This window comes from Lissotriton vulgaris, chromosome 3_1 (genome assembly GCF_964263255.1).
Source record: "Lissotriton vulgaris chromosome 3_1, aLisVul1.2, whole genome shotgun sequence".
NCBI lineage: Eukaryota > Metazoa > Chordata > Amphibia > Caudata > Salamandridae > Lissotriton > Lissotriton vulgaris.
The window spans coordinates 641,586,162-641,610,277 of NC_141689.1; the positions used below are offsets into that span (position 1 = coordinate 641,586,162).

General features: G+C 45.2%; 1 protein-coding gene across 2 annotated transcripts in view; it reads right to left on the reverse strand.

Annotated features, from left to right (window-relative positions):
- Positions 1-24,116, reverse strand: part of PCSK1 (proprotein convertase subtilisin/kexin type 1) — a 245,307-nt gene that overhangs the window by 122,804 nt on the left and 98,387 nt on the right. For both annotated transcript variants that reach the window (XM_086960929.1, XM_086960930.1), the window contains exon 3: positions 23,983-24,093. In XM_086960929.1, coding sequence (XP_086817055.1) covers positions 23,983-24,093 — 111 coding nt within the window. The remainder of the gene's footprint in view (positions 1-23,982; positions 24,094-24,116) is intronic.

The following is a 24,116-nucleotide window of genomic DNA, read 5'->3' on the forward strand; positions in this document are numbered from 1 at the left end:
GGACTAGTTACTGCATTGAACGCAAGGAAATTGGGACAGTAGGTATTAGACCTCCAGGGTCCGCAGCCTGCTGCAAAATACCGAAAGACAAGACAAGTACAAGTGCAAGAAGACCCTATGCATCCGTTTTTGGAAAAAGGAGACCTTCAGCCCCGGACATAAGGCAGCCATTGAGAAGGTTTTGACTGCGGGAGCAGCTACAGAGGACATAGACTGCATACTGGATCATTTGATTTAAAAATTATTCTTACCCATTAGACTGCATCCTGTCTCATTTGCTTTGAGACTATTCAGTCCCCCCTTAGGAGGCATCCTGTCCTATCTGCTTTGATAATCTCTACTGCCCGAAATACTTTATTTTGTGAAATGTGCTATGGGAATAATCTCAGCTCCATAAACTGTATTCTATTTGCTTTCCGAACCATTTTTGCCCTATTCATAGCATCCTGTCTAATTTGCTGAGCATTCATGGGACCTGCTACTAAATAACCTACTGTGCTTATGCTGCTCAATCATAGGGTCGTGTCAGATTTTGCATTGTCTTCCTCAAGCCAGTGCTGTGAGCATCAGACTATTCTGCTGTGCTCACATAGAATGTCTACACCTGCAACAGACTGTCATTAGCATGCAATAGGGATAGTACTGTGTTCCTACTAATGAGCGTGAGCCTTGGATTCAGCATATTGATCGCACAGGTGTCAGTGGGAGTAAATCCCCCCAGACGTGTGTATGAGCAATATTGAAGACATACGCTGGCCAACTAATTTTACAAATAAAGACTCTCTCTGACTGGAAAATCTTTGAGATCTGATCCTTTTGAAGGATATTTCAGTGTTAGAATTGTCCTTCCTCTCTTTATATACCGCATAGCCTGCTGTGGGTGGGCTACAATGCAATTACAGCATTCTGCCATATGAATCATCCTACCCAGGAGTTACAGGGGGCCGTGGGAGGCTCCCCCTTCTCTTCCCACGGCTCGCACACTCATCTAACATCGCCTGCTGACTGGGTCGCACGCTTGCCTGTGCGTGAGGGGGATGACGTCTACCAACTCCCACGTCTCTCTCTGTTCTGCCAAACCACTTTGTTCCTGTAAATTGGCAGGACACAGGGAGATGGAAGGGCTTCAGAGACTTCTCCTTTCTTATTACGGCTCCTTCTGAGAGTGCACGAAAATGTCAGTGGGAGTGGCGGAGGAGGGAGAGAAAAGCCTCTTCTCCCTCAACCAGGGCGGAGAGCTGACATCCTCTCAATTGTGTTCAATGCAGCCCCCAACATTTCACTCTTCTAATAGAGCCTTATAACCTTGCCATCTGGATACAGTAATTGTTAAAAGGCTTGCTGTGCCTAATCCTCTTTGTTTATGGAGAGAAGCGGTGTATCTCCAGAGAAACCTCCCAAAGTATGCAGTAAGGTCTCGAGGTACACTCTATGTCCTAGAGTTGCAAAGACTGTGATTAAGGGAAGTCCTGGTTGCGGATATCCCTCAATTTGTGCGGCCCCTCATATTAAGGAGACACAGCGTGGGGTAAGTCACCTACACAGCAAAACAGTGGAATTAGAGTCTAAAGTGATAAAGTATGGGAAGCCAGTGAAAACGGCAAAACAGGCAGGGAAGAGTCCACGAGTTGGAGGCAAAACAATCCTGACCCTGCAGATGAAGGTGACCAACTCTTTAAAAAACTTTTACAAAGTTCTGTTGGCGGGAACACTATCCAGAGAGGATAGAGAAGCAGAAAAGGGAAGAGTCCAGCTTCCAACTATAATGGAAGTCCCTCATAAGCCTCTTACACTAGGTGGAACCAGCCCACAATATAACAGCGATGGGACTGGGGTGGATGAGGTTCCTGCGGTCGATACAAGGAGTGTAGTCCAGATTCCTACACATAAGTGATTCAAGGTTCTCACAACACCCAATGAAGTAACCTCAATGCCTCGTAGGTGTCAGAGAGTGTTGGAGGCAAAGGGGGTAACTGTGGAGCACTCAAAAGGATCACTGGTTTGTATCCTCCTAGGATTAAGGGACAAGATGAAGCACAGATTCAAGACATCAGAAGCCAATCAGGCAGATATGCAGGCTTCCTGCTCCGCTCTTGCTCAAAAGTTGGATGAAGTAGCCGCCTGAACCAGAGCCTTGGAAAAAGAGGTAGGTCTTATGAGACAAGACATTACGAAAAACTCTTCAGACTTAAGTTTGCTTGTAAAACAGAATCAAGTGTTAAGAGAGGATCTCAAGAGGCGTAACCACTCTCGAAGAAACAACCTTAGGGACCTGATATCAAGTCCTTTATAATCAAGCTCCTGCGAGAGAAGATTCTTAAAGACAGACCTGATATTAATCTCAACCTGGAAAGACAACATGTACATAGAGATCGTTTTAAAAGGAATCCCCAGAGGCGGAAGCCGAGGAAAATCTTAGTGAACCTTCTCTCATACTCAGTGAAAGAGGCAATGCTGAGTAAAGCCTTAAGGAAGGGCCCCTTTTCATCCAGCTCCTACTCCGTTGTGATTAGATCGGATGCCTGTCCCGCAGCAGACCAGAGGCAGTGGGAGCTGTGAAAAAGGATGGAGGACTTTCATTAACTGGGGGCAAAAGCCCAGCTGAAATTCTGAGCAATGCTGCAGGTTATGTGGAACAATCAAATGCACAATTTCAGATTCGTGGAAGATGCAGGGGCCTTATTGATCTCATTAAGAAGAGGGCAGGTCCCTGATCTCCTATTAAGGTTAAGAAGGGTGAGCTGGGGGGAGTAGGTAATTCCCCCCCAAGTTAAGTTAAATTGAGCATCTTTAATTCTCTGTGGGGAAGCTCATCAGGTATCTATGCCTGCTAGCAGTGGGAGGGTTTCCCAGGGTGGACGCTGGGGAGGTGGATGGTGGGTCACAGGTAGGGCAACGGGCAGAAAGCAGTGGGGGAAAAAACTAAAATAAGTCCTCAATGTCACCTTTCAAAATCAGGTATTATACCTGCCTAATGGTAGGCCATTCAACATTAAACAAAGGCTCCAGTCCCCTGGAAAAGAATGGGTGCTAGCAGAGATATATCATTTATATCATGGAACTTGAATGGCCTCAGAATAAAAAATCATCAGAGGTTGATATTGAGAAAAATTTAGAGGATAGTCTGGCCCACATCATCATATTACAAGAGACCCATTTAACGCCCAGTAAGAGTAGAGCCTTCTTTACAAAATTTGGTTGGATATATAGATATGTTGCCTTAGAACAGACTGTGCATAATAAAGGGGTGGCTATTTTGATAAGGAGGGGAGTTGAAGTGGAGATGATGTCCTCAAAAACCGATGAGTTTGGAATGTCGATTATGGCAGCCCTGAGATGTGTAGATTCAGAGTTTGTGTCTGTTAGTTTCTTTGGGCCGAACCTCGACAACCCCCAATATATAACAAATCTGGAGTGGAACTTGGTGGAAGTGGCAACCCGAATAATCATTTCAATACTTTATGGACCCCCCTCCGAGATAGATTTACTAGAAAAGCTCATGTCCAATCCTCTAGGGCAAGGAAAGCTCTCAAGTACATGCTCCATAATATTGGTCTGGTGGATGCGTTGAGGCATTTAATGGGTTGAAGAGGATACACCTTCCGTAGTAAGAAGTATGGCCACTTCTCTAGACTTGATTATATCTTGGTTTATAAAGCCTTGAGGTCAAAATAAAAAGTGTTAACCTCCTGCGTTTACATATATAAGACCACGCTGCTGTTAGCATGGTGCTCAAGAGCCTTAGAGGACATAATAGTGCGCGGTGGACATTAAAAAGGGTGATCCTCCTGGATCCAGAGGTAGTCATCGGTTGTAGGTTCTTCCTCACTGGATATAATCTGGGAGACCTTTAAAACTTACATCAGAGGGGTGTTGAAAAGTTTGATAAATGGTAAGAATCGAACTCAGAGGACAGAGTTTAATAGTCTGGGGGAAAGGGTATGGGTCTGGAAGCCGAAATGCAACATCAGCGTGCATGCTCTAATACTAACTGGGAGGGGCTAACAAGCAAATTGGAGGCGGCCAGAATAAATTACAGGGATAAATTGGAAGCAAAGAGTAGAGAAACATGGCTAGCCGGGTGTGTGAGGCAATGTGAATGGGGGAGAAAAAGAGGGCGTTGTTGGCCTGGAAAGCAAGGGCAGAGAGGTCTAGGAATGACATTAAGGAGCTAGTTATTAATGTACAGGGGGACATAACGAACAAGTTAGAGGACATGCAGTCCTTTTTGGTATCCATGTTCCATGAGCTGTATACAGAGGTAGTCCACCCAGATCTTGAGACTTTTAGAGCCTGGTTGGGTGGTGTTGGAGTCCAGAGGCTCACAAGGGAAGGTAGAGAACTTATGGATGCCCTGATAACCAAGGAGGAAATTAGATCCCACCTCCGGCGAGTAAAGCGAGGGAAGGTGTCAGATCCAGATTCAATACCCTCAGAACTTTATAAGATTTTAATGGATGAAATAGTCCCGCAATCGGAGGCTTTATTCAACTCAATTTATTTATGGGGGACGGATTCCAAATTCACGGAAGGAGGCTACAATTGCCCTGGTATTAAAACCAGCTAAGGATCATCAGACGGCAGTTTCCTATCACCCAATATCTCTCCTAAATGCAGACTATAAATTCTTTCTGAGTATTTTGGCAGGGAGATTGGCTAACGTAGCCCTCCTATTGTTACAACCGGATCAGAAAGGGTTCGTGCCACGGGGGCAAATTCAAGAGCTTACACGCCAATGTATAGGAATTTTTGACCTGGCTACTGCCCACTCGATTCCCTTGGCTGTGGCTACAATTGATGCGGCCAAGGCTTTCGATCGAAACTGCTGGGCATACCTATGGATGGTACTGGAGGTTATAGGCTTTAGCCAGGGTTTTATCACTATACAACGAGCAGGGTATGAACATTGATTTGCTAGGATCCTCCTTAATGGATCATTGACCAGGTCTTTTAGTATCCAAAGGGGCACAAGGCAGGGGGTTCCCTTGTCACCCCTTTTGTTTGATATCTATATAGAGCTGTTAGAACAATTGCTAAGGAGAGATGAGCTAGTTATTCCTTTTAATTCTCCCTCTTTTAGCAACAATGCAATGTTGTATTCAGTTGAGCTGTTAATCTATGCATCTGACCCTGCTCAAACCCTTCCTAGGGTGGAGAGGCTGGTCACCGAGTTCGGTGCCCTTTCACGGTATGAAGTGAACAATTAAAAAAAAAAAGTATGTGCCAAAATATAGATGGGTAGAGGGGGGAAGCATCTTCTTCGTTAAAATATCTCAGTATATCCATTGTTGACTCTGTAGAGGAAATTCCAGCACATAATTCAAGGAAAGTGGCTAAGGAGGTGGACCCTATGTTTTTGAGTTGGAAGAACTTGCCATTGAAAATTTACGGATGGATGAACCTTATTAAGATGTCAATTTCACTCAAATTCACATTTCTATTTAATTGCACCCCTCTCAGTTTTCCAAAACCTGCCATCAATAAGATTCAATGGAAAATCTCTAGTTTTATATGGGCCTCATACGGGGGAAGGCTGGCCTGGAAGAAGTTGAGGCTTGTGAAAGTGGGACTGGCTCTACCAGATTTTCATCTGCTCTGACTAGCATTCCAGTTTAAAAACATCCGGTTGTTATTTGGAAAACCAGATAGCTATATATGGGAGAAGCTCCTGGGGGAAATGGTAAGGGGCTTTGGTGAGGGAAGTTTGGAGCCCCAAAATATTTTAGGAAGATCCTGGTAAAGGTATTAAGTCGGAATTAAACATCTGGCCTAAGATGAGGAAGATACTCAACATAGGGTATTATTCTAAGTTTGCCCCTATTTAGGATTCTCCTGTTGCCCAAGCATTTATGAAGAACACGTTGATCAAAAGATCTCAAGGTTTATAACTCAACCATGCCCAAGGTGTAGAAGATGAGGTCACACGAAAGCGGATGAGGAACATGTCTTTTTCATCTGTCATGGAATAAAATCCTTTTGGGCAAATATTGAGATTATTTTGAAAGACATCTTGGATGTCGGCACGCACTGTACTCCATGTTGGTTCTATTGGTTGTGGATAACGTAGTATACTAAGTAGAGATCAAATTGGCCTTGTTTTTATTTTGATATTTCTTGCTAGAAGGGAGATCTGCAAACACTGGATTGACCCTGTATCCCCAAATATAATAGAATGGATCTTGGCAGCCAAATGGACCTGTCATAGGGACATGGTAGGCTTTTCGGGAAGGAATTTAACAGTGTGGGCTGGATCAGAGCAACCTACTGCTGTATCTATATAAGATCTAATGATTACAACATGGCATCGCTCAGGATGCCAGCCTGGTTGGCTCGCCTTAGTGCGATGGGAAAAAAGTGTATGCAATAGACCGAGGGACAGTTGGAATGGAAATAAGCGGTCTAAGTTTTGCAGACACAATGGTGATATGAGGATTAAAAAAAAAGTAAAAAAAGCCCATCTACAGAATCATAGACCTGCCTTTGGTAGGGCAGAATTATAATATAAAAAATAGCCTACTCCACTGAGCTATGAGGCAATGGAACATTTATTTTCTGTGAGAAAAGAATGCTTCCATAAAAAGTACCACAGTGGCTCCCATCAGCTTTCCCACCTCCTTATCTCATGGTTCCTACAGTCAAAGAATGATAGTTGTGTGACTGCCGATGAATGCTAGAAATACTGGCAAATCTGGCCCCAGAAGCAATCAGCATTGTCTAATTGATGAGGGCAACAGAAAAATACGGACTACGCCCCTTCCTCTCCAGCTTCCTTGTAAAATTGCTTTTCTCCTGCAATTTACCATGCCAAATATAAAGGCCCAAACAGCTAAGGCGCCTCACCATCTCCATGGACTGTGCTCTCACTGTATAGACATCATGGATATGACATGAGGGAGGGGACAGACTCTTCACTGGTGCCAAGCGAAAAGCATATATATGCCTCTCTCTAGGCAGAGCCTGTCTATGAGGCCAATGTAATATTGATAGTAGTGGTCTCCAACACTGGTTATAGCCCATGGCCAATCCAGTGTTGTCAATGGAGCTACAAAAATTCCAACTTTATACCAGTATGCACGTTATAATGCAAGGCCAAATCCTCAATTAGAAATAGAATCAGAACATTAAATACATCTGCAACAATCATCAAAATAGTACTAACCGCTACAGAAAGGTGAAATTCAGAGAGATGTCCACTTAAAAGGGAGCAAATGGTTTTGTTAGTCATGCAATAATCACTGGAAATAAAAACAAGGAAATTTTAAACTGAAAACAAGGACTAGAACCACTAATCGAGGCAGCCAGCGTAGATATAAATTCCAATACAGCGCATAATGAGTGCTAAAACAAAAAATGTTTGTGTGTGAATCCATTACTTTAAACTGTACATTTCTTTTTTTCACTAGAGCTAAAGTTACTTTTCAGGCCTTGGCTTCAGGAAATGTTTGCTGTCACATATCATACAAAACAATACATAACATAATCCTAAAGTGGGCTTTGGATCAGCCTTTTGCTCATGATTGGAATGTATTGATGTGTTTTTCAGCTATGTGGTCCCAATGCAAAGGTTTCCCACCATTTTCTTATATTTTTCCCGGCCAGGAGCATTATAGGCACAGTGCTCCAATGGGATGAGTTGTGTTCTTATACTTTATACTTGAGGGGGCTCTTTAGGTCCTGCCTTAGACAAGACCTTTTCATTTCACTGCAATTCTGAATATAACAAGCTTAATTATAAAGGCTTTCAGCCGGCCCTCTTCACCTATTGGTTTGTTGTTATGTCATTCACATTTCTTTCTGTTCACTACAGCTTACTGTATAGGCAAAGGGTCAGTCTACTCCAGCCATTGGCGAACTTCACTGTGAGTACTGACACTACTCTTTCACAAGGAGCACGTCTGCACACTTCAATGCCAGGGACTACTCTGGCAAGGTGTGATTTTTGAGACCCAAAAAAACTTGCTTTAAGCCAATGTTTTCTTCATTTTTATATTTGTAAGCTCCTAGAAGCTTTCTCAACATTAAAGTTTCAAAAAACTATGACTAAACAAAACAAGCATCGACATAGCCAAACGATTGGTAGCTAATACCAGGCCTACTGGCTTAACCAATGCTTGTTTTATTTACTACTGAGCACTCCCTGGAAGTGCATGTCTTTCCTTTCTCCATTTCCCTTTTTTACGTCTCGGCCTGCAAAAGACTGCGCACATGTGATTTAATGAGATAGAGGATTATTCACTAGCGAGGTTAAGGCCTGCCCCTCTATTCCATTGGCTGGCGTCCTAAACGGTGGCCAGCCATTGGAGAAGAGGTCCTAGTGACATTCTTCTTTCTCTGTAAGCCCTGTCCTTTTCAGACTGGCTTACTTGACTTACTGCTGCGGTAAAAGCGTTCTTAACTTCTTTATGGGGCGAAACAGATGGCCCCATAAAGAAGATAAGAAAGCTTTTACTGCAGCAGTTTGTCAGCCCGAGGGTTTCCGAGGCCTTCCGAGTGGGACGGCCAAAAAAGAGAAAACTGTCCGTCATGGATTGTGCTTCCAGCGCTTGTTTGAAATGTCGAAAGATTGCAGGCTGTACACAAAGCACTTGTGATGCTCGTGACAGCTACTGAACCTTTTACATTAGAGAAATAACTGTCCTTCATTCGGATCGGATGGGCATAGCAAACGGAGCAAGCACAGAGGTGACCAGAGAAGACATAGCATTGGAAACATTCTAACAATCAACAAAGCAGTTGGCACGCTTCCGTTTGTGCGCGGTGGATGGCGGTCCAGGCTGCATGTGCGCCTACAGCGAGGGCGGCAGCGGAGTATGTTTACATGCGGCGTTGCGTCCCGATGCCGTCCCCTCATCCAATCCCAGCCGGGGCGGGCTGCCTGCCTCCCCCCACCACCACTCCCTTTCCCTGACAGTCCCTTCCAAGAGCTGAGGCGAAATTAGCAGCAAGGAAGCGTGTAATGGGGTGAGTCACATGTGCGCAGGGGACGGGAGCTGTGGGAGGGAGGCAGCCGCAGGCAGCCGAGCCAAGAGCAGGGGCTGCGCCTCAGAGCATGCGAGCTCTGCCCGGGGACGCTCAGGGCAGGCGGGATGCAAGGCTGAGCGGCAAGGGGGAACCGCGCACACCACGCTTCCGAGCAGCCAAGCAAATGGAGAGCTAGTCTATACCGTTGTGTGCTTGGGGGCGTGTGTTTCTCCTGGGGCCCAACTGCTCATGTGCGCCCCGTTGCTGACCACCTTGTCTTTTCCCCTTTAGGAGGCAGCAGCAGAGAGGAGCTGAAGCCTGGGAGGCTGGCAGGGGAGTCGTCCTCCTTGGAGGAGGTAGAGCCGGAGGAGCAGGACCTGGGGACCGTGCTTCGAGGCACCGGTCATTGCAAGTGGTTCAACGTGCACATGGGCTTCAGTTTCATCTCCATGAATAGTCACCAAGGCAGCCCCCTGGACGACCCTGTTGATGTGTTCGTTCACCAAGTAAGAGCACGTTGATATCAACACTTGAAGTACTGACCCCTCACCCCCTTTTTTTTTAGGACAAATACAATTGCTTGAGCTGGAGCCCCGCCTACCCCGATGCTTTCAGTAGGCCATCACAAAAGCTTTACAACCTTGCCCCCAGCTATGTATTGCTTTAGCACACCAAAACACGACGTGGCTGTGTTATGAACATGTGCATAGTGTCAGAATCAAGCCATTACTTGTGTTGTGGACTTTCCGCAAACTTAAACACCATTTTAAATGATAATCTGCCACATTTCCACACTTAAACATAACATCCAAAATAATAAAGGAAGCAGTGCTTCCAGGCCCCAAGCTTTTCCAAGGTATAGTTATTCCAGTGCAGCTTTCACCCCCCCTCCCCCCCCCCCACACACACACACACTGGCGCACTGTGTGCCCGTTATAGAATGCGAGAAATGATCATAGCTTTCAAATCGGGCCACCGTAAGCTTTTACATTCTCCCCATCTTGCTTTAGCTGCACGTGTAACATGTATGCCCCAACACCATAAGCCTAAGGCACTGGCATTGGGGCGATGCTCCTTGGTGGCAGATCTAAGGCCAAACTGTAAGGAACCAACCACAGCGTGTGACCCCTATGCTCCCTTGCAATGTGGCTGCTGCCCGCCTTGTTGACTGTGCTCACTAACTCCAGAAAGGCATGTGGCGCCTCTTGTTAACCTGCAGCATCGTTCTTGTTCTCCATTCGGGCTCCATCACGGGAACGTGTCTTGCCATTTCTTATCATTTCCTGGAAATAACCATCAGTACATGCTGTCAGGGAAAGGGGACATGCCCCTCTGTTAACTGCACCCAGCTGGACACATTTCACATTTCAGTCAACATTTTCGCCAGGGCTGTATTACTTACTAGAGGTGAACGGGGTTTGTTTACCATGCTACTTAGGTCTGGTTATCACTGGTAAACCCGCAGTGTAGTTGGCGTCTCACCTGGTATGGGTATCTTGGTGTGCCTTATGATTGGAGTACCTGGGAGCATCACATTGCTGTCGTGCTGCTCTGTATGTGATGCCGAACAAAGAAAAACCAAAGGAAATGATGGACGGAGCGTTGACAATACAAGCACTCACCCCAGTCAACTGATCTGGGTTTAATCCATCACCATTCTTTAGCCCACTCTGCCACCCCAGTTCAGACATGACCATATGCAAATCAGTCTGACCCTGTGCCTCATGGGAACAGTCCAGCCCGAACTGCTAAGCCATGCCTTCCCTGGACCGGAAACAAGCTACCGAGGACCGGTTTCTGGCATTTCAGCCGTCTTCAGCCCGGCTTGCTTGAATCCAGTGGCAAAGTGAGCAAGGGACTCACGTCTGAGCATACCCTGCCAACTTATGACGAACAAAGAAAAAACAAACTAAATGATGGACGGAGCGTTGACAAATACAAGCACTCACCCCCAGTCAACTGATCTGGGTTTAATCCATCACCGTTCTTTAGCCCACTCTGCCACCTCAGTACAGACATGGCCATATGCAAACCAGTCTGACCCTGTGCCTCATGGGAACAAATGTTCATGCTGATTATATAGCCTGGAATGTCGTTTTTCAATTGTATTTTTATGTGCAAACCTGCACTGACTGTTCATCGCCTTGAGGCCAGCGTAGTGGCCTACTTGTATTGGCTTCGGACTGTTGATTGCTCCGTATCAACACATCTAGTGGACCATGCAGTTTTCAGCTGGCGCCACAAGAAAGGATTGCAAAACATGCACTAGTAGTCCAGGCCTAAAAACGGTTACGAATAAAAATACAATTGTATGTGTGGACACACTATCAACCTCGGATCATTTTGTCAAACAACCTATCTAGTGCATGGGGAAATGTTATGTGTTTTTCGCAATAACTTGTTGGTTAATGATATATTGTTATTGTATCCCGGTTACAACATTTGGGAGCTTTGTGCATCCCCTTTTTGTTCTGCAGCACAACGCTGTTTTAAATAGCGATTAAATATCGATTAAATAGCCTAGGAGAGGTTCTGCCTTGTATTTTCTTGTATGTTTTGTTCCTTTTCTAAAGAATAACCAGGAAGTAGTGCACGTTACCTCTTCATTAAACCTGTGGAGTCTTGCTGTACCACATGAATTTGGCACTTTAACGGCGCAACAAAAAACCTGGCAAATATGATAAAGACCTTTAAAAGGTGTATTCCTTTAACAAGTCAGAGCGTTTCACTTTAGTATATTAGGTTGTATCCGTGTATTTATTGGCATTTATTAGAAGTGACAGTTTCAGAACATAAATTAAAAATATTCACGACGTTCCAACACAAAAAATGCCTTAAGTAACCCTCTGCTACTCACACTCTACTCCTCTCTACTCACTCTCTACTATTCCCTAGTACTCTCTATTCACTCTCTACTACTCACTCTCTACTACACACTCTAACTACTCTCTACTATCTACTACTCACAACTCACTCTATTACTCTCTCCATTATCTACTACTCACTCTCTACTACTCTACTACTCTCTACTACTCTCTAGTACTCTCTATTCACTCTCTACCACTCACTCTCTACTACACACTCTAACTACTCTCTACTATCTACTACTCACAACTCACTCTATTACTCTCTCCATTATCTACTACTCACTCTCTACTACTCTACTACTCTCTACTACTCTCTAGTACTCTCTATTCACTCTCTACTACTCACTCTCTACTACACAATCTAACTACTCTCTACTATCTATTACTCACTCTACTCACAACTCACTCTATTACTCTCTCCGCTATCTACTACTCACTCTCTACTACTCTACTACTCTCTACTACACTCTAGTACTCTCTAGTATTCACTAACTACTGCTCTCTAACCTCTACTCAATTTTACTACTCATTCTCTACTACTCGCTCTACTAAATCTACTATCTACTACTCACTCTACTATCTACTACTCATTCTCCTACCCTCTATTACTATCTTGTACTCTTCATTAATCTCCACCACTCACTCTCTACTACTCTCCACAACTCGCTAACTCCTACACACTATCTCCTACTCACTCTATACTACTCTACACTACTCACTTTATATTACTGCCTACAACTCACTATTACTCTACTCTCTACAACTCTACTCTCCATTAGTCTACTACTACTCTCTACTGCTCACTCTGTACTACTCACTCTACTAATCAGACTACTAACTCTCTTGTTCTCACTCTCTATTACACTCTAGTACTCTCTACTCACTGTGTACTACTCACTTTCTACTACTCAATCTGCAAAAACAGCCTAACCTTACTCCAAACCTTTACTCTTTGCCTAACGGCACTAGTGCACAAAATGCCATAGGTCTCATCTTTATTACACATAAAGCAATTCTGTTTTTTTTTTATTTTAATTTTTTTTTATTTTGGAAGTCTTCTATAGCGCAGGCCAGACCCGAGGGAATCGGAGCGCTTTACAACATAATGAGGAAGAGACAAAAATACAGGGTAAGGGCAAGGAAGGAGAGATACAGAAAAAGTTCAAATGGAAGCATTACAGAGTTCAACTGACGGTCAGGGGTATGCCGATTGAGGGAAAAAATGTTCAAAAGGAGTCTTTACAGTTCTCTTGGGTCTTCGCAGGGAGCCGATTGAGGTAGAGGGGTCGAGGGAGCCTCAAGCGACGCATAGAGGAGGAAGGGTCAGGAGGTAGTATCAAAGTCCTAGGAAGGCACGACTGGTGGTGGAGAAGTTCATTTCGTGGTGTCAGCCGGGGGGCTGAGATATGGAAGAGGTAGGAAGTGGCTGTGTGATGACTAGTGGCTACCCATTGGGGGAGCGCTGGCGGGGGGCAGCCAGGAGGAGGCAAGGGCATCCTGTAATTGCATTCGGGAAGGCGCGGTTGAGGTAGAGAGTTTTAAGGAGGCTTTTGACTTTTGGAAAGGAGGGGGTGAGTCTGATGTTGATTGGGATGGCGTTCCAGATTTTTGGGGCGTTTCCTGCAAAAGAGCGGGCAGCAGTCTTTTGTTTACGCGTTTTTAAGGGAATGAGGAGGAGAGAGTTGGAACTCCTGAGGTTTCTTGCTTGACCCGCTTTCTTGAGTTTGGAGGCTAAGTATTCCAGTTTCCCTGTGTGCAGGGCTTTGTGTGTGAGGCAGGCAGTTCTGAAACTGGCCCGCATTTCAGCTGGTAACCATTTCAGATCTCTGAGCACATGTGGTCAAATTTCTTGATTCCGGTGACCATTCTGGCTGCAGCATTGAGGGTGGTTTTGAGCGGGGCTAGGTGAGGGGGAGCAGTCCCGGAGAGAACTGCGTACCCATAGTCCAGTCTGGACAACACCAAGGCTTGGGTTGCTTGCTTGAGGTCGGAGGAGGGGATGTGGGGTTTGATTTTGTTAAGGAGCTCCAGATTGAGGAAGGCGCTCTTGGCGGAGTTCTTGATGTGATTGGACATGGAGAGTTTGTGGTCAAGGTGATTCCCAGTGATTTGACCGAGGTAGCCAGGGTGAGATTTCCGTTGAGGGCATCAATAGCTTTCAACCATTCAACGATTTGCGGGTTTTCTTCCTTGTTAGAGATGAGGAGGATCTCGGTTTTGCCCTGATTGAGTTTGAGGTGGTTCTTTGCTAGCCATTCTTGGACTTCATTGAGGGTATTGTTGAGTCTTTGAATGTCATTGAGGGAGGGGGTTTCCAAGTAGATCTGTGTATCATCTGCATAGAGATGAAAGGTGATATTCACTTTTTTCAGAATGGAGGTGAGAGGTTCAATATATATGTTGAACAGTTGAGGGGAGAGAATGGAGCCTTGAGGAACTCCTCTGTTGAATGGAACAAGTTCGGAGGCAAAGAATTTGATTTTTACTCTTTGTGAGCGGTTTTGGAAGAAGGCGAAGAACCACTGAAGGACCACTTTCTCTGCGCCAGCCCGTTCATTGAGAGCTTTGATGAGAAAACTGTGGTCTACAGTGTCAAATGCAGCAGACAAGTCTAGGATGATGAGGAGACAGCAGTGGTCAGCGTCGAGGGAGTTGAAGATGTAGTCCATGATGTTGAGGATTGCAGTTTCGGTGCTGTATCCTTTTCTGAAACCAGATTGGTGTTGGTCGAGCAGGTTTATGTTGTCAATGTGTTTGTTCTTTAGACGAAGGACACATATTTCGAGGACTTTGCCAAGTAAAGGGAGGTTGGAGATGGGACGGAAATTGTTCAGGTCGGTTGCGTCTAGGCCTGGTTTTTTCAGAAGATGAGTTACTTGGCCGACTTTAAGGCAGACTGGAATGGAACCATTTTTTAGAGAACTGTTTATGATTTCGCACCAAAGTGAAGCTAGGGAGAGTTTCTGCTCTTTAACCATTTGAGCGGGAATGGGATCGAGGTTGTGAGAGGATGGCATGGAGGAGGAGATAAGATTGAGGACCTCCGATTCTGAGACGGGGTCAAAGGAGGACCAGGTTGCTGCCGGATTTTATTTTGAGGAGATTTCGCTTGTTGGAGAGCAGTTTTTTCAGGGGAAAGAAGGTTAAGGTCCAGAGAGAGTTCGATCAAGTATATTTTTTAGTGGAAGAAGTTGGCGAAGTTGTCGCATAGGGTTTTTGAGAGCTGGACGAGGCTATTTGTTGGCTTAGACATTTGTTTTTTGATGATGTCAAAGAGTTCTCTTGGTCTGTTTTTGGCTTGATCCAGCGCGGCGCAGAAAAAGTTGGATTTTTCGTTGTTGATGTGGAGTTTGTACTTTCTTCTTGCTGCTCTGAGTTCCTCGTAATGGTTGGAGGAGGGGTCTTTTCTCCAGAGGCGTTCAGAGGCTCTGAGTTGCCTTCTTTCCTCATTAATGTCCTTGTTGAACCAGGATCTGGAGGGAAAGTTCCTGGATTTTTTCAGTTTCAAGGGGGCTAGTTCGTCAAGGATGGAGGACATGGTAACATTGTAGTGGGCTGTGAGCTCTTCTGTGGAGAGGCCTATCAGGGGATGGGCAGGCGGGAGGATATTTTCTCTTCTAACTCATCTGTGTTGATCTGCTATACGTTTCTCGACCATGAGGGGGGGTTAGAGATGGAGGGCAGAGGCATGGTCTGAAGATGGAGGTGGAATAGGATGAGGTGATGGTCTGACCAGTCGACGGGCACGATGTGGTCTATGGATATTGCATCATGATTGGCGATGATGGCATCCAGGATTGCTCCTTTGTTGTGGGTTTCTTGAGAACAGTGCTGGGTGAGGTTGTTGGAGAGGAGAAGGTCATTTAAGCTTTGTACAGGAGCACTGTTCTTATCATTCCAGGGAAGGTTAAGGTCGCCTAGAATGATATTGTTGGAATCTTGGAGCGAGCAGTGGGCGATTAGGTCAGATAGGTGCTCTGTGAAAGTGACGGAGTTGCCTGGGGGGGTGGTATAGGAGGTGGAAGTGCACTGGCTTATTGTAGGTGGTTTTGATGATGGCGGTAAGGCATTCAAAAGAGTTATATATGAAGTTTTCGGTTTCGGACACCGATAGGTTATTGTTGTGGATGATGGCCACACCTCCGCCTTTTTGGTCAATTCTATCTTTCTTGATGAAAGAAAAACCCGGGGGACGAGCATATATAGGATCAGGGGGGAGGAATCATTGAGCCAGGTCTCGGTGATGAAGGCAATGTCAATGTCATGGGTGAGAATCGCTTCGGCTAGTTCTGTTGCATGTTTCGAGGCAGACCTGCAGTTTATGAGCATGCAGTTAGTTCGGTTACATGGATTGTGGAGTATAGGACGGGGGAAGGAGGGGAGAAGTAGGAGGAGGCCAGCTCGATCGCTTCCTCTGGGGACATGGCTTCTTCAGTCCTCCTTGGTCTCGGAGCCTGGGGGAGGGGAGAGTGAGCTGGCTGCTTGGGGGCAGGGAGTTCGGAGGCCATGGGTGTGTGAGGGATGGGGGCAGGGGGAGGAGTTGAAGGGGGATGACGGGAGGTTGGAGAGGATGAGACTCATGCCCTGAAGTAAGGAGGAGAGCAGGCGTTCAATGTTGGCGAGGCGGCAATCAGTCTCATCTTGACGAGGGGTGGGGAGCCATTTGGGGAGATCTCTTCGGTGCCGGGGAGCGCTGGGGGAATTAGGATGACTTCTGTTGTTAGTGGAAGGGATGGGTTGGGGTATGGGGAGTGATAGGGGATCGGGGAGAGATGGCCTGTTGTTCTTGTTAGTGGGAGGGGGACAGGGGGGGCGAGGCTTGAGGAGTGGGCTGTGGGGACCCTGCGAGGGATGTTGTGGTTTCCGAGTCGGAGGTAGATCAGGGGGGTGAGGTAAAGCGGGGGGGCACATCAGTGGAGAGAGGGGGATTTCCGGAGGTCAGAGACTGCACTACGGAGGAAGGGGTAGCTGTAGGAGGAGTGAGGTGAGAGTTCCTTAAGGGGGATTGGTTTTCCAGGCGGCGGGTGATCAGCATGCGGTGTGGAGGAGTGGGGGAGCTGATGTAACATAGCGATGGAAAGAGGAGGTCAAAAGCTTCCAGGTTGGCATTGTTGGCTTGGATCAGGACTGTGCCGTTAAAGTAGATGGTCACAATGTGAGCCCACAGAGAGGTAGGGGGAGGGGATGTAAAAGGATAGTTTGCAGCTATGGGTCGTGTTAATCGTTTTGGTGATTTGGCATCTGACTCGCAGGACTGATATCCAGTAGGAGGGTCTAGAAGTGTGGAATATGAGGTCCATTTTTAATTGGCCTAGGGCGGAGGAGTGGTAAAGGTCAGCAAAGAGGGATTCCGGGAATTGTCTGAGTAGTTTGTGTTTAAGGGTTTTTTTTGGATTTCAGAGAGAGGAAGGGTGAGAGGGCGATCCAGAAGGAGTTAAGGCTGTGCTGTTTTATGTAGGGTGAGGAGAGCGGGTTAGGGGAGGGAGGAGCAGAGGGGGGCATTCTAGCTGGGCAGAGAGGGATGGCAGAGTGAGGATAGTGTCTAATTTCAGGAGGGTTGGTTAGAGACCAAGGGAGCGAGGGGGTAACCGTTGCGGGGCGTCACTGGTTAGGGGAGGACTTGGCAGCTGGGAGTGATGGCAGGGGCAAAGATGCAGCCTCTAGCGCTGCGTGGCTCGATGGTGCTAGCTCGGGGAGCTATCTGGGCAGACGATGGCGTGGAAATCTAAAGAGAGATGGCAGGGACTGATAGGCAGTTGCAGGGGGGAGGACAAGCGCAATATCCTTTGCTAGATTCAGAGAAACTCACGAAGCGTTGAGGCTGGCAGCTTTAGATGGAGATATCTTTGCTGGCAGACATTTTTTGGTCAGGCAGTGTTTGATTGTTCTTACTCCGGTTTTGAGCAGGAGCAGCTGGGGGAAGAAGATCTATGGCGGTAGGAGGTCTCAAGAACAGGTGGTGGTGTGACAGTGCCATGAATTAATCCACAGAGAGAGAGAGGCTAGTAACAACCGGGTGGGATTGACTTAGGGGGGGGCGCCATTTTAAAGTCAAGCAGGTCTTATCGCCCGGGTGAGGGAGGCTCGGGGTGCGTGTCGAAGCAAAAAGCAGTCGTCAGGGCTCAATGGTGGGAGCAGCTCGAGATTGTTATCAGGATTCACGACGGTCTCCTGGCGAGGGTGCAGCCCGGGACATTACTGGTCGGGACGCCTCAGCTCGGCCGCCATTTTTGAGTCAGGTGGGGCAGCGGAGGAGAATAAGCATGGGCGAATTTTGCGAATCTGGCGTTCGCGAATTTTGCGAATTTGCGAACTCGCAATCCGCAAAATCCGCGAATTCTCGCGAATTTGCTGATTTTTTTTTTGTGTGTTCGCAAGGATTTCTGCCAGTTCGCAAGGATTTCTGCCAGTTCGCGAGGGTTTTGTACCAGTTCACAATTGCGAACTTACATGTCGGCTCGCAATGGTCACGATTATGTTGTTTCTACATCTGCATCATCATTACAGGTTCCCAGCACCCTCTGTTTCACCCCTGCCAACCTCTGTTTCACCCATGCCACCCTCTGGTAAATCAATGCCACCCTCTGGTTCATCATCACTGTAGATTATGGGGGGAAAAAGCAAGCACACCTGCCTGCTTCAACTGACATGAATTTTTTTGGGGTTGATTTATTAATGTGTCACTGTTTTAAAATTCCAGTCTGGCACCTGCTTCCTTATCTGTAATTTGCATTCTGTTGCAGTGCAATTTTTTTTTCCAGGACCTTTGTGGCCTACTTGTAGCTATTCTATGAGCCTGCTGTGAGGGTCAGAGCAGGGTCATACAATTGTTGCAACTAGCAACTGAACTCTGGAGGGGCCCTTGTCAGGAAGCACTACAGGGAATGGTTACTAATGATGAGTTTGAACTTTTGAACCTGCTGAATGCTTTCACTATTGCAAAACTCGTTTTTCTGCAGAACAGCATTACAGCAACTGTAATGCCCCGAACAAGCTTATATGAGAAAGTTGATTTCTAATCCAAAAGTTATCCAAAGAAAATCAAAAGGCCTCAAATCCAAAAAAGTGCAGGCAAATGTCAACCTGAGGAGTTATTCTGATAAAAATCATCATTTTCAGAAGGTCTATGCTGCTTGCTAGTAGATTTCTTGTGCAGAATTGCAATTTTTGTAATTTCGCGAGTGCGAGATTGTTGCTGCCCGCCGCACCTACATGTTCGCAATTGCGAACTTACACCGCACGCCGCAAATTTGTATCACCAAGAAAAAAAAATCCGCTGCGTGTGAATTTGCGGATTTTTGGTAAATTCGCGAGCGTTCGCGGATTGCAAATTTACCGAAAATCCGCAAAATCCGCGAGCGGAACGGATTTTCCGCCCATGCTTAGAGGAGAATAAGGGGCTCAACTTTTTGTGGGGGCTGCTTGGGGGCGAGTCAGAGGCAGGAGTCGGGACGCCGTGGGTCAGCGCCGGCGGGACTCACCTGAGCCTCTGACTGAGAGCCCTGCAAGTTGGTAGTTGCTGGTGTTACTCGATCGGAGAGTCCTGTCGGTCCGCCATCTTTGAAGCAGGCGAGGCGGAGAGCTGCGCTCGAGGTTCATGCACCAATTTTTTCTCGTGTATCAGAAGAAGAAGAATGGAGGGCGTCCCGTAGCAGCTGTGGTTGGGAGCAGGGATCGGCACTCAGGAGGATTTCAGCTTCGTCGGCTCCGGTAAGAGGGTGTCCTGGGGTCGGGAGAGGGCAGGGGAGAGCCGATCACCTTGGTGAGTGATGTGGCGATGTTCCCTGTCTTCCTTCACGAGTCAGGCTGCTCCAGCTACTGCGGCAGTCCGGTGCGGGTCCAGAGGCTGGGTGGGGGGCATCTAGGGAGAGCTCCCTGCTTGGGCAAATGTTTAGTGCCTGGAGCTCGGCTTCCGAGCTCCCACCCCTGCGGCCATCTTGCTGAAGTCAGGTGGCTAGCTTTATTAGTGTTTTTCACACTTTCATGAACATAACATGCATATATATGCGTAAATATATGTATGTGTATATATATGTATATATACATACATATATAAACATCTGAATATCTATATCAATACCAATATTAATGCATACTTACATATACATAGATACACAAATATGCATGTTATGTACATGGTTCTTTAAAAAACACTAATAAAAAGAAAACTAAAAAGCCACCTCATTACAAACAGAATTGCTTAAGCTTAACTAAAGCCGAGACTGTTGCATTGCAAATGCTTTTGTCTTTATCCCTCCTATGTTGTATCACTGCCCTTGATTCTTCCCAGCCCGCTCTCTATTCCACTCCCTGTGTTCTTTTCAAAACATTTTTATTTGTATTGTGTTTTTTTGGCGGTCCCATTAGATGCAAAGAGTGCTAGGCTACTTGCTTTGCGCACACCTCCTTTTGTTCCATTTCCTGCCCAATGCACCCCACCCTGCTCCCAATGTTATTTTTTTCCAACGATAGATTTCAGCTGCAGTATGGTGCAGGGTTGCTTGCTTTCTTTATCACGCACACTGCGTTTGTTTTTTAACATTTTAATTTACTATTCTTAAATAACCATCTGCCAAGTTACAGAGGTAAATAAAAAATCACTGCCTTCATCATGACGCATGCGCACACATATCACTAGACGTGTGCAGACTTCCTAATGTACATGCCATGATGCCTGCATGCACATCAGCAGCTATCTTGGAATGTGTTTTCTTTTGTAGAAAGCCTCTTCCGAAAATTCTAGTCATTTATACGTATGCATATTCGCATGTGCACACATGTGCAAATAAAAAAAATCATTGATAAATGCAATAGGTCGGCCATTTAGAGCCGAGATCCACTGCCTTTGCCAATACTTTTTCAATATTTATCATAAACAGTTAAGGATTTTTGGCAGATGTATCCTCTTTTTTACTCCTATTTATTTTCAGCAGGTATGCATATGCTAACCCTAGCTGCCCCAAAACTACATATATCAATTTTAAACTGTACAAAACTCAGGAACAGGTTTGGTCTGATATTAATGGGGAAAGCATCACTGTCTTGTGACCATGTGTTTTAGCATCCTCCTGCATCAGCGTTCACTCTTTACCAACTTTCTTTCTTAGCCCATCAGTCACACTAACAGATGGAGTGCTTCAGCCTGAAGCAGTCAGCATACTAAATAAGGGACAGTACTTTTGCACTGTATTTACAGTACCGGCGTTCAGAAACAGCGGTACAACCCGTGATTTAGTGATTTCACAGATGAATGAGGAACAATTTGCGGCAATCTAATTTATTATGTACGTTTTTCATATTAATGTACAGAGTACTCAGCATTCGTTTTTGAGCCAGTGGTATCCGTCACAGTTTACCTGTGATATATAATGCTTTATACTTTTTTTTAATATGACTAAACAGAACATGTTGAACTGCTGTAATCCGATTACTGTATATTTGACCCATTTTCCAGGCACTCTATTTAGGGGCCAGGGGGTGATCATTAAGCAGAAAATGCCATTATGCTTTAGGAGAGTGAATATTGTGAATGATAATAAGAGCAGGTCTGGATATTCAAATCCCTTCTATGTGGGTAAGAGATTGAATGAGAGTAATTTAAACCCAGTTCTTAATTCACTTTCTGCGTGATGCCCTCATGACATTTGGAGAAATGGGATAGTCGCGGTAGGGCTGTGCTGTGAATTAATGCCTTTTGAGCGAAGATGCGGTAAGGCACACGGTAAGGAGGCCTTGTCACTGTGACTAAGCCTCTTGAAGCTCTGATGTTGAAGCTGTTTGGGTTGTGCTGCGGGAGCCTTTGCTTGCATTAATCTCCATAGAAATTCTGCATGGTTAATAGGATGGATGGATAATTCCATCCGCTGCTCTGTGTGGTCGGATTTACTCAAGTATAGAAGCGGGGAAAAAATTAGAAGTAGCACAATCAAAATCATTTCTTCTTGGGTTCCACTCAGGCCTGAGTATACAGAAATATTTGCAGATTGCTGGCTATTCTCTAATGTTCTCATAAAACAAAGGACATTTAAAGTCCACCATCAAGTAGACTTCACTGGAGAGAGGTATGAAAATGTAAACTTCTAGGGCTAGATTAAATAAACCCTTATGCTGCCCATGCAAGGGCTTAAGTGAGATTTACTAAGCCACACAAAACCAGCTTGCATGCCTCTGCATGACTTAGTAAATCCAGAGTAACACAACATAGTGAAAATCACTGTCTTCCATTACTCTGCATTGCAAAGGGGTTCCATGGATGGAGCATGTGCATTTGCATGCATCCACCCATGGATTTTGAGGCAATCCCAAATTTACTAAGGGTAGTAAACCTGGTAATACGTCAAAATAGTATGCTTTCCCAACAGAGGCATAATAAGGATAAATATGTTAACTGCTCTTATTTAATTCCGCTTTCTACCATCTGCAGTAAATGTCAAAAGAGGCAAATGCCTCTAAGGATTGTTTTTGTGCAGGAATGTGTCCATTCCTGGACAAAAACAATCCTGCCTGTAAAGCAGGCATTCTTACACCATGGAGGAAGGCTTTCTGTGCAGGGAGAGCACAGGAATGCATCATATCTTAGTGGATATTGCGGAATCCTGCTCTCTCTCAGTCATGCAGTGCAGCAAGTTGTCTTTTTGCATTATGTCACGTGACATATTGATAAATCTGCCCGAGAGTGCCTGATTACGAGTTTGGAGATGCGAGAGCGGACCACCATGCCAGTGGCCTTCTGCAGCATCGGCATACCTGTGGTCGGGCCACCCGCCAGATTACAAGAGTTTATTTTGTCAGGCAGGATTTTTTTGCTGGTCCCATGGTGGTGGCTTTCAAAATGGGCACCGTAATGGGAATGCCAAAAAAGTTCCTGTGCGGCATGGACTGTATAGTCTATACTCTGCAAGAACCTTGGTGCATGCACATAGGGGAACACATGTTGTGCATTCCTCCAAGCACCCCAGGAACCGCAGGAGGAACCTTTTTTTAGTTGATGGGTAAAAGGTTTAATGCAATAGTTGCTGATAATGATTTAGTGATTAATGTTTATGCTTGGAGTCCACATATAGTTTTATCATGTACAAGTGTATTATGGAGATAATTGCTATGATAATAGAATTGATGCTAGGGTCTTAAACATGGTATGATCTTTGTCTTTAATCTGTTTTCATTTTATCAACTAGGAACGTTCCAATTTCTTCAATTTCAATCATATTAAAAAGTAGAGTTAGGGGAAACTAGAAATGATGGTGTCTTGCCATGTAGAGAGTTTGCAGTTTGATTTTTTTTATGCTAAACATAACACATAAATAAAATGTACATTGAATTTGAAGTTCCTTCTTACAATGGATTCTGCTAAAAACTGAATTCAACCAAGAGATTTGAGTGTCACTAAGAAATAGCATGATGATATATCCCATTTTCTACAGTCTTTGTTTTCTCATTTTTTTGCATGTGATAAAAATATTTGCAATACAATGAACTTTCAATTCTTTTTGTGAGAGTATATTGTGTTTTTGTTCAATTTTCAGACATGAGGAAGTGGTATGTCTTTGAAACACTAGTTGCCAGTACTTGTATCAAACCATGGAAATGTCCTCATGAGAGACTGTGATGAACAATGTTATCTTTGAAAAAAAATAAATCCATTGGAGTGCAAACTACATGTGAATGGGGCCTCTTTGTGGTATTCTTATAATTGCCACCTGGAGGTCTCAAGAATTATGATGTTTACTCCATGACAAATCAAGTTACGCTTGAAAAAAATTAGCCTGCATTTTGGCAATTTTCTGCTATGAGCATAGTTCGATTTGAACTTCCTCTTGACAGAATCCCAGGAATTGTTGGCAAAAGTAGACAAGCAGCAAAGGGAAGGTAAGAGTTAATTGAGCGTGAGCGATTTGTTAACCTTTGTGATGTAAAGAAAGTAAGGAAAAGTCATGGCAAAAAAAGTTGGTTCAATAGCATTGAAGTCATTACAGAAAAGTATCAATCTCCACGACCTGCTATACTATTGGTAGTGATTACGACACAGACACGGTTGGTAGATCTTATGTTCCTGTTTGAAGAGTGCAGCAGATTTGTTCTGTTCATAAGAGTGGGACAGTCATGTTTTTTTGTACTTACTTAAACAAAACATGTGTAAAAAACTGGTTCCTACCAGGTACCACTGCTTATTCCACATCGGGTCGTTGAAAAGGTTTTCTGCTGAATCTGGTATCACTCCACGCTTACTCCTCTGTTTTTCATACTGTTGTTCTGCCCAGGATACCTAAAAATGTTCAAAAGGAAAAC